The sequence below is a fragment of the Amblyraja radiata genome, chromosome 1 (genome assembly GCF_010909765.2).
Source record: "Amblyraja radiata isolate CabotCenter1 chromosome 1, sAmbRad1.1.pri, whole genome shotgun sequence".
Taxonomy (NCBI): Eukaryota; Metazoa; Chordata; class Chondrichthyes; order Rajiformes; family Rajidae; genus Amblyraja; species Amblyraja radiata.
In genome coordinates this window covers 176,930,712-176,953,997 of record NC_045956.1, presented here as the reverse complement: position 1 = coordinate 176,953,997, position 23,286 = coordinate 176,930,712, and the positions used below count along the sequence as shown (strand labels likewise).

The window sequence follows — 23,286 nt, the reverse complement described above, 5'->3', positions numbered from 1 at the left end:
TTCTATCCATACCCCCTGATCCCTTTAGCCACAAGGGCCACATCTAACTCCCTCTTAAATATAGCCAATGAACTGGCCTCAACTACCCTCTGTGGCAGATAGTTTCAGAGATTCCCCACTCTCTGTGTGAAAAATGTTTTTCTCATCTCGGTCTTAAAGGATTTCCCCCTTATCCTTAAGCTGTGACCCCTTGTCCTGGACTTCCCCAACATCGGGAACAATCTTCCTGCATCTAGCCTGTCCAACCCCTTAAGAATTTTGTAAGTTTCTATAAGATCCCCCCTCAATCTCCTAAATTCTAGCGAGTAATTCACTGGATGTATTTAAAAGAGAGTTGGATAGAGCTCTAGGGGCTACCGGAATCAAGGGATGTGGGGAGAAGGCAGGCACGAAGTTATTGATAGTGTATGATTGTGTATGATCAGCCATGATCAGAATGAATGGCGGTGCTGGCTCGAAGGGCCGAATGGTCTATTTCCGCTCCTATAACTTACGAACTTATAAGTTGAAACTGAACCGCATGTTGCCCGGGAAGGTGGAGGAGGCAGAATAGATAATGGTGTTTCAGGGGATTTTAGTGAGGCACTCTCTCCAACGCAACCACATCCTTTCCTTAGTTCAGTATAGTACAAGAAGAGGCCCTCTGGCTTGCAATGTCAATGCCGATCATGACTCCAGAACCAACTCTTATTGTCCGAACATAATCCATATCCCTCCATTTCCTGAATTTTTATATGCCTGTCCAAAAGTCTCTCAAATGCCACTATTATATCAGCCACAATCACCTCTCAACCACCACCACCACCACTGGCAGCAATGTCCAGGCACTCACCTGCCTGGGCACCATGCTATAGGCATATGTTATAGGAAAGATATTGTCAAGCTTGAAAGGGTTCAGAAAAGATTTACAAGGATGTTGCCAGAACTGAAGTGTGTGAGCTGAAGGGAGATGTTGAGTAGGCTGGGTCTCTATTCCATGGAGCGTAGGAAGATGAGGGGAGATCTTATTGAGATTTATAAAATCATGAGAGGAATAGATTGCATAGATGCACAGTCTTTTACCCCGAGTAGAGGAATCGAGGAGCAAAGGACATAGGTTCAAAGTGAAGGGGAAAAGATTTAATAGGAATCTGAGGGGTAACTTTTTCACACAGTGTATGGAACAAGCTGCCAGAGGAGGTAGTTGAGGCTGGGACAATTCCATCGTTTAAGAAACAGTTGGACAGGTACATGGATAGGACAGGTTTGTAAGGTTATGGACCAAGTGCAGGCAAATGGGACTTGGGTAGCTGGGACATTGTGGGCTGGTGTGGGCGAGTTGGGCCGAACGCCCTGTTTTCCACGCTGTATCACTCTATGACTCTATGACCCTCTGCGTAAGTTTAAAAAAACTTGCCCACGCAACTCTTTTAAACTCTTTTAAACTCTAGCTCTCACCTTAAAGCTATGCCATCTCATATTTGATCTTTCCATGCTGGGGTTGATTCAGAACGTCTATCCTACCTATGCTTCTTTTATATACTTCTATCAGGTCTCCCCGCAACCTCAGGAGTTTCAGGGGAAACAATCCAAGTCTGTCCAACCTCTCTGCCTGTAGCTAATAACCCCTAATCATCAGTTATTCATAAATCATAGGAGCAGAATTAGGCCATTTGGCCCATCGAGTCTACCCTGCCATTCAATCATGGCTGATCTACCTTTCCCTCTCAACCCCATTGTCCTACCTGCTCCATCATTAATTTGACTATATGCATCAAATTATTTTTATACTTCACTAGCTGTCTTTTAAGGCTGATTGCAAAGGTTTAATGCGGCACTCTAAGTCTTATATTCTAAGCCCTAGGATATGAAGATAAGCATGCCATATGTTGCCTTCACCACCTTATATACCGTTTGGAGAGGAACCTTAAATGGCCTGACCCTATTTCAGAGAAAGCAGCACATAAGTCCCATGTGGAAGAATTAGGGAAAGGGAAAAATATCAAAACAAAAATTATTTTGATTACTGCTCAGTGATAGCAGATGAAAAGTATCAGCATATCGAAGTTGAATGAATGGGGGATTTTGCTTAGCTCTAATTTTGTGGTTTCTGAAGTTGAATATCTTCATCCATACAGGTAGTGATCATTCCATCAGGAGATATTTGGGGGTAAAGGCAAACTCCAAACTTAAGCCTTGTTAAACTTTGTCCCATTTCATGTATGGAAATTAAAGTTTGTAGCTATCAACTAGTCATTCGTGCATCTTAGATACTGCTTAAAAATGCGAAATTTTAAAAATGAGAAATGTCCACTCTATCTCTACTGCAACTAAAGGATTTCCACATAGAATTTTCAACATTATACCTACCAAATCTTATTCATAGGCTATTCAAAGCCAGATCAAGTAAAAAGATAAGCCAACAGATGAAAAGGACAAAGTGCGATGTGCTCTCTGTTACTTGGTGCAGAGGAAAGTTGAAGAGCAAATAAGCGTATCTGTGTCCTTCTTTCAACAACTTACCAGTTGGCTATACTTTCCCAGCAGTCTATAGTGAAATGTACAGTGCCAGCCATCCTTAATGGCAACCCAGCGGTATGGACATTGACTTCTCAAACTTCAAGTAACCCTTGCTTTCCATCTATTTCCAGCAATGAACTCCATAGATTCACCACCCTGCCTGCGACTAAAGAAATTCCTCCTCATCTCCTTTCTAGGGGTACATCCTTTTATTCTGAGGCCTGGGCCCCTGATCCTATTCCAGGTTTGCACTTACTCCCTACACCTAGGGGCGATTTAGAGAACCCAATTGACCTACAAACCTGCATGTTTAATTTTGTGATGTGGGTGGAAACCAGAGCACCTGGTGAAAACCCATGCGGTCACATGGAGAACTTGCAAACTCCACACAGACAGCACCCAAGGTTAGGATCGAACTAGGGTGTCTGGTGCTGTGAGACAGTCGCTCTACTCGTATCACCACCGTGTTGCCCGCTGAAGTTTGGAATCATGTCAGTATAGTTTGGAACTTCAATATTTGGATAGTGCTGATACTGGCTTTATCTTGTACTAAACGTTATTCACCTTATTCCCTTTATCTGTACATGTGGATGGCTCGATTGTAATCATGTATTGTCTTTCCACTGACTGGTTGGCACGCAACAAAAGCTTTCATCTGCAGCTCAGTAGACGTGACAATAAACTAAACTAATTAACTAACTAACTAACCTGCCATGAACTAGCTGCCATTTACCAGCAGCAGCCAAGCCGCTGCACTGCACACTCCAGAAATGTGTTAATTTTTTTTTTAACTGTGACCTCACATTTTTGTGATACTCAGCACTTTACCGCTTCACTTCATCCTTTTTATAGTTTACTGTATATTCTGCGGTATTTGTAAAATGTATGCACTTGTCTATTGCAGCAAAACCGAGACCTGGATATGTTTATCAATGCATCAAAAAACTTCAACCTGAACATAACATGGTCAAATAGTTTCTTGGGTGAGTTTAATGGTGGCAGCAAATGCATTATGTAGCTGACATTTTGTCGTCTTTGCGATTCAACATGCGCTGAAACTGAGAGTGAATATAATGGAATATCTATATCATTCTTTGGTTACTGCCTGATGTAAATAATTAAAAATAATAATCTTTTGTATCATTAACGTCAAAGTGATGGGGCACTGATATGTTCTGCTTGGGGGTAGCAATAAGACAAGATGGCACAACCATCTTGCAAAAAGTGGGATCCAAAGCACTCGTGTGGCAGATGGACACTTTGGGACCAGTGACCAAAATCCTATTACTTTTAAAATAGTTATATGGAAAAAAATAGGCATAAAATGCTGGAGTAACTCAGCAAGTCAGGCAGCGTCCTTGGAGAAATGAAATGAATTATGGGGAGAAGGCAGGCACGGGTTATTGATAGGGGACGATTAGCCATGATCACAATGAATGGCGGTGCTGGCTCGAAGGGCCGAATGGCCTCCTCCTGCACCTATTTTCTATGTTTCTATGAATAGATGATGTTTTGGATGTAGACCCTTCTTCAAGTTGAAGAAATTGTCACCTAACCATGTTCTCCAGGAGTGCTGCCTGATTAACTGAATTACTCCAGCTCTTTGTGTCTTTTTTTTTTGTAAACCAGCACTGCAGTTGCTACTTTACTGCAGATGGAGAAAGACAGTCTGAAGAAGGGTTTCGGCTCAAAACGTTGCCTATTTCCTTTGCTCCGTAGATGCTGCCACACCCGCTGAGTTTCTCCAGCATTTTGTCTACCATGGAGAAAGATAGGACTGGTGTACAGATTAAAGTCCTAAATTGGGGCAAAGCAAATTTGAAGGCATTACATAGGAGCTTGCAACGGTTGAATGGGCGCGGTTGTTTGCAGGTAAAGGATATTTGGCAAGTGGGATGCTTTTGAGAAAGAGGTAGGATAATGACAAACGATATTGAGGGAGTGGTCAAGAAAATGGAAGCTCTGATTTAAATACATCGTTTTTAGTAAACTTGACTTATTTCCATCAGTAGCTGCAAAAAAATCAAGTACAGGTTGAACACCGAATTTCCCGGCACCCTCTGTTCCAGAGCCTTTCTAAATTATCTGTTTTTCTGGACCAACAGAGGTCACGTGATAATTAAATGACAGTACACCCCTGGCCCGCTAATGACACCACTCCCGTGTCGCTAAAGCACCACAGAGTGCCAGAAACTTAAATAAAATAAAAATAAAATGTAAACTGAATGTGAATGGAATTACCTGCCAGTGTGGTGTTAACACTTTGCCCTAGAAATGACAAAAGCTTTACTTTTTTGCTCATTTTTGTCTCGAGTCTCACACGTGAACACTTCTCCCTTCATGTGAGCTTTCTGACATTCGCCTGGACTGTTTCCTCTCTTTTCAGATGCATTTGAACTTTTTATCAAACAGCTACTTAGACTTAGATTTTTTTTCCTCTATCAGCAGGGACACCGCCAGGAGAAGAAATGCCGATCATTTCAAAGACCAACATCAAGGAATACAAGGATAGCTTCTCCAATGAGAAGTTCGATTTCCGTAACAATCCTAACATAACTTTCTTTGTGTACGTAAACAACTTCACCTGGCCTATAAAAATACAGGTTGGTTTTTACTGCTAAAATAAAAAAAATAAAAAATAATGATGTATTACATATTTACATATGTTTTTATCATTCATATCAGCAAGTTCCTAGGAATAGATATCACCAAAAAATTGGACTTGATGAGCAACAATGAAGTTGTGACCAAAAAGGCACACCAACACCTCTCCTTCCTTAGAAACCTCAGGACGTTTGGTATGTCCCCAACACCTCTCACCAACTTCTGCACGTGCACCAGAGCCTAGCATGTGAGGCAGATGAACTCGGGACCTAGATGGGCACCATATCTGAGGAAGGGTGTGCTGGCTCTGGACAGGGTCCATAGTAGGAGGTTTACAAGAATGATTCCAGGAATGAGTAGGTTAACCTATGATGAGCGTTTGTTGGCATTGGGCCTGCACTCACCGGAGTTTAAAAGAATAAGGGGGGACCTCAATGAAACATACAGAATAGTGAAAGGGTTGGATATAGTGGATGTGGAGAGGATGTTTCCAACAGTGGGAGAGTCTAGTACTAAAGGTCATAGTCGCAGAACTAAAGGATGTTCTTTTGGGAAGGAGATGAGGAGAAATTAATTTAGTGAGATGGTGGTGAATCTGTATTCTTTGCCACAGAAGGCTGTGGAGGCCAAGTCAGTGGATATTTTTAAGGCGGAGATAGATAGATTGTTGATTAGTACGGGTGTCAGAGGTTATGGGGAGAAGGCAGAAGAATGAGGTTCGGAGGCAGCGATAGATCAGCCATAATTGAATGGCAGAGTGGACTTGATGGGCCGAATGACCTAATTCTACTCCTATTTATTATGACATTAGATTGTGATACTGTAGTTATTAGAGGAAAAATGGTTGAGAGATAAGGTAAAGGAGAATCTTCAATAATTCTCCAAACATATTAGAACAAAAGTGTAACTAGGAAGAGACTAGGTCCCCGTAAGAATCAACGTGGCCACCTGTGTGTAGATCCGTGTGAAATGGGTGAAGCCTTAAATGTTTACAACTTGTCTGTATTTGCATTTAAGAAGGTCATTGTTGGTTGAGAATTCAGAGAAGAGAACGGTGATATACTGAAACATATTAATGCTTCCCCCCCCCACCCTGACACTATCCTAAAGGGTATATTGAAGTGTGAAAACACACAACTACAGATTGACGGACAGTTTCTTCCCAGCTGTTTTCAGGCAACTGAATCATCCTATCACCAACTAGCGAGTAGTCCTGAACTACTATCTACCTCATTGGCGGCCCTTGGACTATCCTTGATCGGAATTTGCTGGCTTCACCTTGCACTACATGTTATTCCCTTATCATGTATCTATACGCTGTAAATGGCTCGATTGTAATTATGTATTGTCTTTCTGCTGACTGGTTAGCACACAACAAAAGCTTTACAGCCTAAACTGATCTGAACAGTTTTGAAGAGGGGGTAGCCACAGGGGTCACCTGCGCTCCCTGTTTATTTCCCTTCCCCGTGGTCACCTTCTCCCCTTCTGGACATAGGCATGACCACTTCACCATGTGTCTTATCCACAGAGCTCTCAATCTCCATGATGGTGCTGATTTGTTCCATTCAGGATAATTAAAAAATCGTTTATTTTTTATTTTTTAAATTGCCGGATCTTGGATGTTTTTGTGTTCTGAAACGGCTTCTTCAATTGGAATAATGTGATTTAAATTTCCCTAACAATTGTACGCCTTTGTGCATCTAATTAGCAACAACCGTAAACGATAACATTTTAATTAGTTTGCTCCAAAGAAGAATCATTCTACCTGTTTGAGCAAAGAGATATTTTAAGGAGGAAAGGCAGTGCAGTGTGATTAAAGAGTAGGTGTTTTGGCAGATCTGGACCCGTTGCAATTAGGTAGAATGGCCTCTTAGAAAGTTCAAGTGGAAGTATCTTAAAACCCCAGGAGATTCATCTGTCACAATCTCATTATGGTGTATGATATATGACATAAACAAAGACTCTACATAAGTATGTAAAAAGGTCAATGGATGGTTACAAGGGAACTGATCCATTTTTGAAGCCGAAAATAATTTTTTGCATAAAAAATTTAAATCCATTCCATTTGATCGCAGGATAATATTTTTCACCCCAAATGTAGGGTGGGGCAGTTGGTAGAGCAGCTTCCTCACAGCGCCAGAGACCCTGGTTCGATCCTGTCCTTGGATGCTGATTGTGTGGAGTTTGCACATTCTCCCTTGTGACCTCATGGGTTTCCTCCGGGTGCTCCAGTTTCCTCCCACATCCCAAAGACTTTATTTTAGTACTTTATATATTTTAGACATACAGTACGGAAACAGACCCTTCGACCCACCAAGTCCACGCTGACTAGCGATCACCCCGTACACTAACGCTATCCTACACACTAGGGACATTTTACAGTTTTTACTGATGCCAATTAACCTACAAACCCATATGACTTTGAAGTGTGGGAGGAAACCGGAGCACCCGGTCACGGGAAGAACGTACAAACTCCATACCGGCAGCACCTGTAGTCGGAATCGAACCTGGGCCTCTGGCGCTGTAAGGCAGCAACTCTACCGCTGCGCCACTGTGCCACCCAAAACGTGTGGTTTGTAGGTTATTTAACTGCTATAATATGCAGAACTAGTGTGAACAGGTGATCGATGGTCAACTTGGACTTTGTGGGTCGAAGGGCCTTTTTCCATGCTGTATCTCTAAACTAAACCAAGAATACTTTATGCATAATATCACAGCAAATACAGTTCAGACATGCCTTTATCTACATTGATTGTGCAATCCTTCTAAGTAGATAGTGCCCAAATTACACATTGGATGTGCTGCACATCCTTTTAGGTTGTGACTGAACTGCTAGTTGATGGGTAGTGATCAACATCGTAATCCCTGTCGATGGCAATTAAAAAATATATAATTGTACATGCTCCAGATTCTTTTTTTTTTACTTGACTTTGGATGAGGCAAGTTAAAAATCACAACTTCAGAATGCCCAAGAACAAACTACCCCCCACCACCACCACCATTGACTCCATCTCCATCTGCCTTAGGAAAGCAGCCAACATAGTCAAGGACCTTTTTCCCCCACAGGTAATTCACTCTTTTCCCTGCTCTCCTCTGGCACAAGGTATGAGAGCATGTATCACCAGACTTGGGAACAGCTTCTTCCCCTCTGTTATCAGGCTTCTGAACAGTTTGGGATATAGTCCCAATATCCATCCTATTTCTCTGACTTTTCAGACTGTTCAGAACTTTTCAGTCTGAATATCAGACTTTTTCTCTGGAGCTATAATGATACAATGCTGTAAACTATACTCCGGTAGATTTCTCTTTGCTCGACCTGTTGTACTTGTGTATGGCTTTATTACATTCATATAATACAGGTCCATTGAACGTGCTCTACCAGGTCCCCTTCTCTCTCAGCTCAGAGAATAATATAAGTAAAACTGCCCTAATCATGCATGAAGACTAATTACGTTATAGTAGTGTCTGCTTTCGCTCTCCTGAAGTACACTGAATACTATTATCTACCTGATTTATTTAATGACTTTATCATGTTCAATATCGTGGAACATGACGTGGCGCAGCTGGTAAAGCCGTTTGCTCGCAGCTCCAGAAACTGGGTTCAATCCTGGTCTCGGTCACTGAGTGAGTGGTCCGGATACTGGGTTCAATCCTGAGCTCAGTCACTGAGTGCTCTCCGGAAACTGTGTTCAATCCCGAGCTTGGTCACTGAGTGAGTGCTCTCCGGGTCCTGGGTTGAATCCTGAGCTCGGTCATTGTCCAGACACTGGCTTCAAACCTGACCTCGGTCACTCTCTGCGTGGAGTTTGGGCATTTTCCCTGTGACGTTGTGGGTTTCCTCTGGATGCTCCCGTATCTTTCCACATTGCGGAGACGCACAAGCGGGTACGTTAATTAGTCGTTATAAATTGCCCCCAGTGAGTGGTAGAATCGGGGAGGAGTCGACAAAAATGTGGGGAGAATAGAAAAAGGGGGATTTAATGACAGATGAAGATAAATGATGTTTAATGGTCAACGTGGACTTGAGAGGGGCTGAATAGTCTGATATCTTTATAGTTCTAACAAACTAAATTACTATTTTAGCTGTGTTTTAAATGTAATGCATGCTGTTATTTTTCTTCCTAGATTGCCTTTTCACAACATAGCAACTTTATGGACCTCGTGCAGTTCTTTGTCACCTTTTTCAGGTTAGTATACTGATTTGTTTTAAAAAAAGAACGTGTTGCAAATTTTTTTAACAACCAGTATCAGTTTCCAAACAGATTTCTGCTGTAGAACCTGATGAAGCCGGATAAATATCTGTCCTTTCAACAACAATGTAAGGACTCATCTGATAACTTGGGAGTTGCTAATTGTCAGATGAATAGCAATGTTACCGCATATATCAGGAGTCAAGTCAAGAGAGTTTTATTGTCATATGTCCAGAAACCGAACAATGATATTCTTACTTGCAGCAGCAAACATGTCGGGTGATCTTATAAAGGTGTACAAAATCAGGAGAGGAATAGATCGGTAAACACAGAGTCCCAGAGTAGTGGAATTGTGAACCAGAGGACATAGGTTTAAGATGAGGGGGGGAAAGTTTAATAAGAACCTGAGGGGTAACTTTTTTTTTTACACAAAGGGTGATGGGTGTATGGAACGAGCTGCTGGAGGAGGTAGTTGGGGCAGGTATTGTCGCAACGTTTAAGAAACATTTAGACAGGTACATGGATAGGATAGGTATAGAGGGATATGGGCCAAACGCAGGCAGGTGGGACTAGTGTAAATGAGGCATGTTTGCCGGTGGGACAGTTTGCATTCTCTCACCTATTCCCAACAGTCCTACCCATCCCCACTCTGCCGGTTTGAAAAACATAAGTTTGAGCTTTATAGAAACAAGGAACTCCAGATGCTGGTTTAAACACAAATGAACCCAAAGTTTTGGAGTACTTCAGCAGGTCAAGAGTAAGTCATTTAGAACGGAGACGAGGAAACACTTTTTCTCACAGAGAGTGGCGAGTCTGTGGAATTCTCTGCCTCAGAGGGCGGTGGAGGCAGGTTCTCTGGATGCTTTCAAGAGAGAGCTAGATAGGGCTCTTAAAAATAGCAGAGTCATGGGATATGGGGAGAAGGCAGGAACGGGGTACTGATTGTGGATGATCAGCCATGATCACATTGAATGGCGGTGCTGGCTCGAAGGGCCGAATGGCCTACTCCTGCACCTATTGTCTATTGTCAAGCAGCATCTCTGGAGAACATGGATAGGTGACGTTTCAGCTTGGGTCTGAAGAAGAGTCTCAACCCGATTTGTCACCTATCCATGTTCTCCAGATATGCTGCCTGATCTGCTGCGTTACTCCCGCACTTTGTGTCTTGTTGAGCGTTATAGTTTACAGTAGAGGTTTTGGGAAGAGATGTTTTTCGTAATCCGTGTTGTCCATGAGTCCGTGTTACTCATAATTAGAGCCCCAGTATTTGTCTCACACAAATGGAATTATGTGATGATCAGTGCAGCATATTTAAATTTAAATTCATAGGTTATAGGAGCAGAATTAGGCCATTCGGCCCATCAAGTCTACTCTGCCTCATGGTTGAACTATCTTTCCCTCTCAACCCCATTCTCCTGCCTTCTCCCCATAGCCCCTGATACCCGTACTAATCAAGAATATATCAATATCTGTCTTTAAAATATCCAATGACTTTACCTGCACAGCCGTCTGTGGCAATGAATTCCACAGATTCACCACTCTTTGATGAAATAAATTCCTCCTCATCTCCGGTATATGTATATCGACAATATGCTGATTCTGCTTGTTTATGTACGTTGATAACATGAAAGACTAGAAATCTTTTCTGCTGAGGCTTCAAGGGCTAACTAAACAATGAGCGACTAATATGTGTAGCGTTATGCCTACTGTCAGAGCAGCTGGATTTAAGTAGCTATTCTCCACGCAGAGTGATAACATTTTTGTTGACAATGATGTACATTATTTCTCAGTAAAAAGGTACTGTGACCTATTCATCCAACTGTACGGTGAAATAATTCACCCATCATGTCAAACTGAATGCATTTACGGATCACAGTAATCTCCTGGTGATGTGTGCAAGAAACGATCGACTAATGTGCTGAAGATTGCTTGAGGTTATGTGCCATTTGAAGAATAGTGAAACAAGATGACGGATGCAGATAATAACTTGAAAGTGTTTAAGCTGCTGCAGTTTGGGGGTGGTTAGGTGGGTTTGAAGGAATCTGTCTCGAAAATCAGGATGCCAAAAGTTCAACTCTTTTGTTCTGTCTCGTCAAGTGACTAAGAATCGAAAGTTTAGTTTAGTTTAGGGATACAGTGCCGAAACAGGCCCTCTCGGCCCAATGATCTGCACCAAACAGCCATCCCCGCACAATAACACTATCCCACACACACTAGGGACAATTTACACTTATACCAAGCCAATTAACCTGCAAACCTGTACGTCTTTGGAGTGTGGAAGGAAACCGAAGATCTCGGAGAAAACCCACCCAGTACAGACGCAGTTACCCAGGTAGTCGGGATCGAGCCCGAGCCTCCGGCGCTGCCAACGCTGTAAGGCAGCAACTTTCCCGCTGTGCCACCCCGCCAATAATTGGAATAGTTTCAAACAGGATTTAACGTGCGGTTACAAAGAATATTTAGGATTAACTTGGATTTGTCTTGACTTCGAAACTCCCCCTACCCACTCCAATCTCATCCCCACTCAATGCACAGCCGTCCGCTCACTCAGTAACAATCCCAACATTGTTATTAAACCCGCCAACAAAGGAGGTGCCGGTGTAGTCTGGCAGGCTGATCTCTACCATGCTGAGGGCAGGCACCAGCTCCCAGTCCCTTCCTCATACCTGACCATGACTCTGTGCCCTCTATGACCAGAGGTCATAGCCTCAGAATAAAAGGATGAACCTTTAGAAAGATGAGAATTTCTTCAGCCAAAAGGTGGTGAGTCTGTGGAATTTATTGCCGCAGATGGCTGAGGAGGCCAAGGCTTTGGTTATTATTTTAAAGCAGAGGTTGCCAGGTGAGGCTAGAAAATGGGGGTGCAAGAGAAAAATAGATCAGCCGTCATTGAATGGAAGCGTAGACCTGATGGGTCGAATGGCCTAATTCTGCTCCAAGACTTGTGAACTTATGAACCCCACAAATAAGCACGAGACCATCATCTCCCAGACTCTGATCTCATCACCTCTGGTGATCTCCTGTCCACAACTTCCAACCTCCTGCCCTACACTGCCCGCTTCTATTTCCTTCCGAAAATCTACAAACTGGACTGCCCTAGCAATGCTGATATTCCCATAGTCATACAGCATGGAAACAGGCTCTTCAGCCCAACTTGCCCACATCGCCCAGCATGTCCCGTCTACACTGGTCCCACCTGCCTGTGTTTGGTTTATATCTCTGCAAACCCATCCTACCTATGTACATGTCCAGATGTTTTTCAAACATTGTGATGAGATCTGCCTCAGCTACCTCCGGAAGCTTGTTCCATATACCTACCACCCTTTGTGTAAAGAAGATGCCCCTCAGGTTCCTACTAAATTTTTCCCCCTCACCTTAAACCGATGCCATCTGGTTCTTGATTCCCCTACTCTGAGTAAAAGACTCTGTACATTTTACCTATCTATTCCTTTAATAGAAACATAGAAACATAGAAAATAGGTGCAGGAGTGGGCCATTCGGCCCTTCGAGCCTTCACCGCCATTCAATATGATCATGGCTGATCATCCAACTCAGTATCCTGTACCATATAGATAAATGTGAGGTTATCCACTTTGGCAGCAATAATAAGGGGGCAGATTATTATCTCAATGGGGTTAGGTTAGGTAAGGGGGAGGTACAGCGAGACCTGGGTGTCCTTGTACACCAGTCACTGAAAGTTGTCGTACAGGTACAGCAGGCAGTGAAGAAAGCTAATGGAATGTTACATAGATATATAGAAAATAGGTGCAGGAGTAGGCCATTCGGCCCTTCGAGCCTGCACCGCCATTCAATATGATCATGGCTGATCATCCAACTCAGTATCCCGTACCTGCCTTCTCTCCATACCCCCTGATCCCTTTAGCCACAAGGGCCACATCTAACTCCCTCTTAAATATAGCCAATGAACTGGCCTCAACTACCCTCTGTGGCAGAGAGTTTCAGAGATTCACCACTCTCTGTGTGAAAAATGTTTTTCTCATCTCGGTCTTAAAGGATTTCCCCCTTATCCTTAAACTGTGACCCCTTGTTCTGGACTTCCCCAACATCGGGAATAATCTTCCTGCATCTAGCCTGTCCAACCCCTTAAGAATTTTGTAATTTTCTATAAGATCCCCCCTCAATCTTCTAATTTCTAGCGAGTACAAGCCGAGTCTATCCAGTCTTTCTTCATATGAAAGTCCTGACATCTCAGGAATCAGTCTGGTGATCAGTTAATGATCTTATACATCCCAGTAGGATTAAATCTCATCTTCCTTCGCTCCAAGGAATAAAGTTCTAGCTTGCTCAACCTCTTCCTATAGCTCAGGCCCTGGAGTCCTGGCAACATCCTCATAAGCCTTCTCTGCACCCTTCCCAGTTGAGCAACATCTTTCCTATAACAGGGTGACCAACACTGAGCACAATACTCTAAATGTGGCCTCATCGATGTCTTGTACAACAATAGCATGACAGCCCGACTTCTATTCTCAGTACACTGACTGATTAAGGCCCTGCCCTGGTTAGACTTTCCAAAAGACAACCACTCGCATTTCTCTATTAAATTCCCTCAACAATTCCTCAGCCCACTTGCCAAACCAATCAAGATTCTTCTGCAATTTCATGCTGACAACCATCTTCGCTGTCTACAATACCACCCACTTTTGTGTCAGCTGCAAACTTTCTAATCATGCCTTGTACGCTCTCATCTAAATCATTGATATAGATAGCAAACAGCAATGGACCCAGCACCAAACCATGGGGCACACCACGTGTCACAGGTCTCCAGTCCGAAAACAACCTTCCACCGTCACCCTTCCATTAAGCCAATTGTCTATGTTGTCAGCAATCTCTCCTTGGATCCCATGCGATCTAAACTTCCAAAGCTGCCTACCATGTAGAACCTTGTCAAGTGCCTTGCTGAAGTCCATATATACAACGTCTACAGCTCTGCCCTCATCGATCATTTTGGTAACACCTTAAAAAAAACTCAAATCAGATTTGTGAGACAAGATCTCCCTCGTACAAAACCATGCTGACTATCCCTAATCAGCCCTTATACATCTCTAAGATCACCCCTCATCCTCCATCGCTCCAATAAATTACGCCCTAGCCTGCGCAACCTCTTCTGACCACAGATGTTGGACTCAATGGCCTGTAGTTCCTTGGCTTTTCCTTGCAGCCCTTATTAAATAGAGGCACAACATTTGCCGCCCTCCGGTTTTCCGGCATCTCTCCCATGTTTAATGATGACTCATAAATTTCTGCCAGTGCACCTACAATTTCCTCTGACTAGTTTCGTCGCATATATCCGATCTGGCCAGGGAGATTTGTGTACCTTCATATGCCTAAGAACCTTCAGCACCTCCTCGACCGTAATACTGACTGCCTTCAAGCCGCTTCCATAGACTGCCCTCAAGACACTCGAGATGGCACATGTTGGTCGGTGTGGGCAAGTTGGGCCGAAGGCCATGTTTCCACGTTACAAGACTCTATGACTCTATTACTTCCATTGACTTCCCCAAGTTCTCCAGTTGTATGGGACTGGCATGGACAGCCATCTTAGTAAGCAAGGACAGGTTGGGCTGAGAGGCCTGTTTCCTTGCCGTGACTTTGATGGAGGTTGGAGTTAGATCTCAATGATACCAGATAAAGGCAGCACATTTCCTTCTTCATTGAACCATATGGGTTTTACCACAGGCCGGTAGTTTGATGATCATTATTACTGATCATTATTGCTTTTATTCCAGATGTGAATTAATGGAAATTGGATCTCCCAGCTGCAGTGTTGCATCTGAACCATTAGACCAGGAGTCTGGATTGTAATATACTGGCACTGCTACTGCTGCCAATGTAATTCAGCACGACTAACGTCCACAAGGAGGTGCCATGTACAAGTACACCTATCTGGATCACTTTATATATTTGCTCTCTGAGCAGACAAGAAACAGAATACAGTGCCCTCCATAATGTTTGGGACAACGACCCGTCATTTATTTATTTGCCTCCGAACTCCACAATTTAAGATTTGTAATAGAAAAAAAATCACATGTGATTAAAGTACACATTGTCAGATTTTATTTAAGGCCATTTTTATACATTCTTGTTTCACCATGTATAAATGACAGCTGTGTTTATATGTAGTCCCCCCCCATTTCAGGACACCATAAAGTTTGGGACACATGGCTTCACAGGTGTTTGTAATTGCTCAGGTGCGTTTAATTGCTTCCTGAATGCAGGTATAAGACAGCTCTCAGCACCTAGTCTTCCCTCCAGTCTTTCCAACACCTTTGGAAACTTTTATTCCTGTTTATCAACACGAGGACTAAGGTTGTGCCAATGAAAGTCAAATAAGTCATTATGAGACTGAGAATCAAGAATAAAATTGTTAGAGACAACGGCCAAACCTTAGGCTTACCAAAATGAACTTTGGACCATCATTAAGAAGAAAAAGAGCACTGGTGAGCTTACTAATCGCAAAGGGACTGGCAGGCAAAGGAAGACCTCCACAGCTGATGACAGAAGAATTCTCTCTATAATAACGAAAAATCCCCAAACACCTGTCTGACAGATCAGAAACACTCATCAGGAGTCAGGTGTGGATTTGTCAATGACCACTGTCTTCTGAAGATTTCATGAACAGAAATACAGAAGCTACACTGCAAGATGCAAACCACTGGTTAGCCGCAAAAATAGGATGGCCGGTTTACAGTTTGCCAAGCAGTACTTAAAAACGCAACCACAGTTCTGGAAAATGATTTTGTGGACAGATGAGACGAAGATCAACTTATATCAGAGTGATGGCAAGAGCAAAGTATGGAGAGAAGGAACTGCCTAAGATCCAAAGCATACCACCTCATCTGTGAAACACGGTGGTGGGGATGTTATGGCCTGGGCATGTATGGCTGCTGAAGGTACTGGCTTACTTATCGTCATTAATGATACAACTGCTGATGGTAGTAGCATAATGAATAGATACATCCTATCTGCTCAAGTTCAAACAAATGCCTCAAAACTCATTGGCCAGCAGTTCATTCTACAGCAAGACAATGATCCCAAACATACTGCTAAAGTAACAAAGGAGATTTTCAAATCTAAAAAATGGTAAATTCTTGAGTGGCCAAGTCAATCACCCGATCTGAACCCAATTGTGCATGCCTTTTATATGCTGAAGAGAAAACTGAAGGGGACTAGTCCCCAAAACAAGCATAAGCTAAAGATGGCTGCAATACAGGCCCGGCAGAGCATCACCAGAGAAGACGCCCAACAATAGGTGATGTCCATGAATCGCAGACTTCAGGCAGTCATTGCATGCAAAGGATATGCAACAAAATACTAGACATGACTACTTTCAGTTACAAGGCATTGCTGTGTCCCAAAGAGTATGGTGCCCTGAAATGGGACTATGTATAACACTGCTGTAATTTCTACAGTAGATTGTCCGTGGATTGTCACCTTGTCGTGGTGGAGAAGCTTGTGTGAACCTGAGATCCTGAGAGCGATGCCGTCTGGAGCTATGCTCCTGGTAGGGCCACACATGGCAGTAGGGTCCAGGGGGAGGTCTCTGACAAAGAGCAATCCAACCAAGACCTCAAAGGTGGAACAGGCGGAGGACGATGGCTGACCTTAGTGGAGCGTCACAACGGCTGGGAAGGCGGATGAAGGCTGCAGCAGAAAAGGGTCTCCGGTCGTCTTGGACTCCATGCCACTGGATCCTGACCCAGATCTGTCAAGGACCGTGTGGTGGCTGTCTGTGCACCAGTCTCCCCACGTTAAACAAAGTCATGCACAGGCGTCCTCCATATAGGGAACAGCACCCTGGAGACACCCATGGCCAGCCATGACCGAGGGGGCCTAAGAAAATAAACCAAAATGTATAAAAATGGTCTTTATTAAAATCTTGTTTATGAAAAACATTGTGCACTTTAACCACATGTGATTTTTTTTCTATAACAATTCAAATTGTGGAGTACAGAGACAAATAAATAAATAATGGGTCTTTGTCCAAAACATTATGGAGGGCACTGTAACTGCCTTCTGATATGTGAGAATCTTTTCCTCTCAGGTGCAGTATGTATGGCAGTCACATCAAAAGATTTCCTCCTTTTAATGGAGCTGTCATTTTTCAGATGGCGCAGGAAAGCAGTGGGACTTATTGCACCAGCTTGGTGTCAGCTGTGACAAACAGCTTTCATTTGTACAAGTCTGTGTGGTATTTAAAGGAACACTGTTTTTCGTTCAAAGCTGCCCATGTGCACCGCAGTGTGCAGTTTGCTGGGAATCAGTTATAGATTTGTCCTTGGAGATGCAAGAGACTGCATGCTGGAAACTGAAGCAAAGAACATACTGCTGGGGGAGCTCAGCAGGTCAAGCAGCATCCGTGGAGGTGATGTTTTGCATCAAGACCATGCACCTGTCTTGATGAAAGGTTTCAACTGAAACATGAACCATGGACCGTGCCTTAGCCCCAACAAATGGTACTTATCCAGTCATTCAGCACGCAAACAGGCCCTTCGACCCAACGTCCATGCCAACTAAGATGCCTCATCTAAGCTTGTCCCATTGGCCTGGGTTTGACCCATATCCGGCTGCACCTTTCCTCCCCATGTACTGATCTAAATATGGTATACTTCCATAAGATCACCCCTTCAATTTCTGTGCTCCAAGGAATAAAGTCCCAGTCTGCCCAACCTCTCCCTGCAGCTCAGGCCCTCAAGTCCTAGCAACATCTTTGAAATCCTTCTCTGCACTCTTTCCACCTTAACGACATCCTTCCTGTAGCAAGGTGACTAAAACTGAACATGGTATTCCAAAGGTAGCCTTACCAACACCTTGCACAATTGTAATGTCCCAACTTCTGCACTCAGTACAAAAGCTTTCTTGTGTATTGAGTATTTGCATTTGTATTTCCACTGTCCAAGTGACCTGTGACATCACTTGGAAACACAAAAAGGATGTTCCTTTCTAAAGGGAATGAGGAATTTCTTTAGCCAGAGGGTGGTGAATCTGTGGAATTCTTTGCCACAGATGGCTGTGGAGGCAAAGTCAGTGGATATATTTAAGGCAGAGACAGATAGATTCTTGATTAGTACGGGTGTCAGAGGTTATAAGGAGAAGGCAGGAAAATGGGGTTAGGAGGGAGAGATAGATCAGCCATGATTGAATGACGGAGTAGACGTGATGGGTCGAATGGCCTTATTCTGCTATTACTTATGACGTGAAAATGACTGCACATGCTGTAAACTGGTCCAAAGAACAAACTACTGGTGGAACTCAGCAGCATCCATGGCAGCAAAGGGACAGGCAATGCTTCATATCAAGATCATGCACCCGTCCTGATGCAAGGCTTCAACTGGAACATTGGCCATGCCTTTGACCCTACAGTTGCTGCCTGACCCACAGATTTTTGTTTAGTGAAGTTTAAAGCACAAGTGGTGGGAGACTCCATCGTCAGAGGTGCGGACAGGAGATTCTGTGGCAGCAGGCGAGACTCCCGGATGGGGTGTTGCCTCCCTGGTGCCAAGGTCCACAATGTCTCGGAGAGGCTGCTCGGCATCCTCAAGAGTGAGGGGGGTTGTGCATGTTGGCATGAATGACATAGGTCGGAAGAGGAAGGAGGTTCTGCAAGACGAGAATTGGGTAGAAGACTGAAAAGCAGGACCTGCAGGGTAGTGATCTCAGGATTGCTTCCAGTACCTCGTGCTGGTGAAAGTAAGAATAGGAAGATAGAGGATATGAATGTATGGCTGAGGAGTTGGTGCAGGGGGCAGGGATTCGGATTTCTGTATCATTGGGATCTTCTCCGGGGCAGGGGTGACGTATAAAAGGGACGGGTTGCACCTAAACTGGTGGGGGACCAACATCCAGGCGGAAAGGTTTGCTAATGCTACACAGGAGGGTTTAAACTAGATTGGCAGGGACAGAGGCACGTGAGAGGCTAGAAGTTGGTTTGGAGGATGGTGTGGGAAAGGTTATTGGACAGAATAGGCAGGTGAAAGGCAGAGAGCTTGGAAGGAGGGTTGGTATACACTGCACGTATTTTAATGCAAGGGGCTTGACGGGCAAGGCAGATGAGCTTAGGGAATGAATAGATACGAGCGTCTGGGACGTTGTAGCCAAGATAGGACCCTGGTTAAGTGAGGGGCAGGACTGGCAGCTCAATGTTCCGGGTACAGGAGCTTGAGGATCGACAGGGGTGAGGAAAAAAGAGGAGGGGAAGTTGCATTGTTGGTTAAGGAGGATGTCACGGCTGTGTTCAGAGGTGACATTACGGATGATTCGTCTAGTGAGGTGAGATGGATGGAGCAAAAAAAAGGGATGATCACCTTGTTGGGGGTGTACTACAGACCCCTGAATAGTCAACGGGAATTAGAAGAGCAAATGTGCCAGGAGAGTGTAGACAGCTGCAGGTCAAATAAGGTGGTTGTAGGAGGGGAATTCAACTTTCCCAATATAGACTGGGAAAATCATAATGTGAAGAGTTTAGATGGGGTGCAATTCCTCAAAGGTGTTCAGGAGAGTTTTCTTAAACAGTATGTAGAGCCCTCCACACGTGAGAGGGCAACGCTGGATCTAGTATTGGGAAATTGGAAAGGGCAAGTTAGTGAAGTGTGTGTGGAGGAGCCTTTTGGGACCAGTGACCACAGTTCAATTAGGTTTAAGATAGTTATCGGAGGACATTGTGGGAAATTAGAGATGAAATTACGGGAGCCCTGGTTGAAACTTACGAGTTGTCCTTAAATACAGGAGAGGTGCCGGTAGACTGGAGGGTGGCAAATGTTGTTCCTCTTTTCAAGAAGGGCTGCAGGGAAAATGCTGGGAGCCATAGTCCGGTGAGCTTAACACCTGTAGTTGGTAAGTTACTGGAATGTATTCTGAGGGATAGGATATAATTGCATTTGGACGGGCAAGGGTTGATTAGGGATAGTCAGCATGGTTCTGTACGTAGCAGGTCTGGTCTCACAAATTTGATTGCTTTTTTGAAGACGTGACCAAAAAGGTTGATGAGGGCAGAGCTATAGATGTTGTGTACATGGATTTCAGTAAGGCATTCGACAAAGTTCCGAATAGTAGGCTACTCTGGAAGGTTCGATCGGATGGGATCCAAGAACAGAGAGCTGAATGGATAGCAATTTGGCTCCGTGGAAGGAAGCAGAGGGTGATAGTGGAAGGCTGCTTCTCGGACCGAAGGCCTGTGATTAGTGGTGTGCCTCAGGGTTCGGTGCTGGGCCCATTACTGTTTGTCATCTATATCAGCGATATGGATGAGAACATACAGGGCAAGATTAGCAAGTTTACTGATGATGCAAAAGTAAGTTTTGCAGACAGTGAAGATGGTTGTGAAAGATTGCAGCAAGATCTGGATCAATTGGCCAGGTGAGCGGAGGAATGATTGATGGAATTTAATACACAGGTGTGAGGTGCTGCATTTTGGGACGTTGGACAAGGGCAGGACCTACACAGTAAATGGTAGGCCTCTGGGTAGTGTTGTAGAGCAGAGGGATCCAGGAGTACAAGTGCATGGTTCCTTGAAGGTCGAGTCACAGGTAGACAAGGTGGTCAAAAAGGCTTTTGGCACTTTGACCTTCTTCAGTCAGAGTATTGAGTATAGAGGTTGGGAGGTCATGTTGCAGTTGTATAAAGCGTTGGTGAGACCGCATTTAGAATATTGTATTCAGTTCTGGCACCATGTAATGGATAACAGTTTAAAGGTCAAGAGGGAGCAGCTGTTGTGAGTCAGATACCTGCTGATTTCTCCCAGCAGTTTCTATTGTATTGTACTTGTATCGGATCCAGGGTAAGGCGGGAGAATGACAGCCAGAGCAGTGTACTGTTCTGGATGTCAGATGTGGGAGGTCATGGTGTCAGATGGCCCTCCAGACGTCCACATCTGCACCAGGTGCATCGAGATGGGGCTCCTAAGGGACCGCATTAGGATCCTGGAGCAGCAGCTCGATGACCTCTGTCTGGTCAGTGAGAGTGAGGAGGTCATAGAGAGGAGTTATAGGGAGGTGGTCACTCCAAAACCACGGGAGAGAGACATGTGGGTCACGCTAAGGAAGGGCAAGGGGCAGAGGCAGGGACGAGTGAGTACTCCAATGTCGGTACACCTTGCAAATAAGTACTCCTGTTTGAGTACGGATGGGGGTGACAGCCTGCCCGGGGGTAGCAACAGCGGACGGGCCTCCAGCACAGAGACCGGTCCTGTTGCTCCGAAAGGTAGGGACAAAAAGAAGAGGGCAATAGTAATTGGGGACTCTATTGTTAGGGGGTCGGATAGGCGATTCTGTGGACGCAGTCGGGAGACCAGGATGGTGGTCTGCCTCCCTGGTGCCAAGGTCTCGGACGTGTCTCAACGCGTCCAAGATATCCTGAAATCAGAGGGAGAGGAGCCTGAGGTCGTGGTACATATAGGTACCAATGACATAGGTAAAAAAAGGGAAGAGGTCCTGAAGGGAGGATTTAGGGAGTTAGGAGGAGAGTTAAGGAAAAGGACCAAAAAGGTAACAATCTCAGGATTACTGCCTGTGCCACACGACAGTGAGAGTAGGAATGGAGCGAGGTGGAGGATAAATGCGTGGCTGAAAGACTGGTGCAGAGGGCAAGGATTCAAGTTTATGGATCATTGGGACTTCTTTTGGGGAAGGTGGGACCTGTACAGAAAGGATGGGTTGCACTTGAACCCGAGGGGGACCAATATCCTGGCGGGGAAATTTGCAAAGGCTACTGGGGAGACTTTAAACTAGAATGGTTGGGGCGAGGGACTCAAATAGAGAAAGCTAGTAGACAGAATGGGAGGCAGGAAGCAGAAAAGGGAAGCACTCAGACATAAGAGGAGAAAGAAGAAAAAGGAAATAAACAGAGAATAAGAGGCGGGGGGTTTCTTAAATGTGCATATTTTAATGCTAGGAGCATTGTAAGAAAGGTGGATGAGCTTAGAGTCTGGATAGACACCTGGAAGTATGATGTTGTGGCGATCAGTGAAACATGGTTGCAGGAGGGCTGTGATTGGAAACTAAATATTCCAGGATTTCGTAGCTTCAGGTGTGATAGAATTGGAGGGGCAAGAGGTGGAGGTGTTGCATTGCTAGTCAGGGAAGTGCTTTGGCAAGATAGATTGGAGGGCTCATTTAGGGAGGCTATTTGGGTGGAACTGAGAAGTGGGAAAGGTGTAGCAACACTTATAGGGGTGTATTATAGACCGCCAAATGGGGATCGAGAATTGGAAGAGCAAATATGTAAGGAGATAGCAGATATTAGTAGTAAGCACAAGGTAGTGATTGTGGGCGATTTCAACTTTCCACACATAGACTGGGAAACATTCTGTAAATGGGCTGGATGGTTTGGAGTTTGTAAAATGTGTGCAGGATAGTTTTTTGCAGCAATACATATAGGTACCTACTAGAGGAGGGGCAGTGCTGGACCTCCTGTTAGGAAATGAGACGGGACAGGTGGCGGAGGTATGCGTTGGGGAGCACTTCGGGTCCAGTGATCACAATACCATTAGTTTCAATATAATTATGGAGAGGGTCAGAACTGGACCTAGGGTTGAGATTTTTGATTGAAGAAAGGCTAACTTTGATGAGATGCGAAATGATTTAAAAGGAGTGAACTGGGACATTTTGTTTTATGGGAAGGATGTAGAAGAGAAATGGAGGACATTTAAAGGGGAAATTTTAAGAGTACATAATCTTTATGTCCCTGTTCGGTTGAAAGGAAACAGTAAAAATTGGAAAGAGCCCTAGTTTTCAAGGGAAATTGTTCGGAAAATTGTTCGGAAAAAGAAGGAGATCTACAATAATTATAGGCAGCATGAAGTAAATGAGGTGCTTGAGGAGCATAAGGAATGTAAAAAGAATCTTAAGAAAGAAATTAGAAAAGCTAAAAGAAGACATGAGGATGCTTTGGTGAAAGTAAATCCAAAGGGTTTCTACAGCTATATTAATAGCAAAAGGATAACGAGGGATAAAATTGGTCCATTGGAGAGACAGAGTGG

General features: G+C 44.1%; 1 protein-coding gene across 2 annotated transcripts in view; it reads left to right on the top strand.

The window, feature by feature from the left end:
• Positions 1-23,286, top strand: part of atrn (attractin) — a 358,557-nt gene that overhangs the window by 208,573 nt on the left and 126,698 nt on the right. Inside the window, exons 23-25 of one of the 2 annotated variants that reach the window (XM_033035556.1) lie at positions 3,404-3,482; positions 4,945-5,102; positions 9,229-9,290. In XM_033035556.1, coding sequence (XP_032891447.1) covers positions 3,404-3,482; positions 4,945-5,102; positions 9,229-9,290 — 299 coding nt within the window. The remainder of the gene's footprint in view (positions 1-3,403; positions 3,483-4,944; positions 5,103-9,228; positions 9,291-23,286) is intronic. The other variant, XM_033035562.1, reaches the window with a different exon arrangement.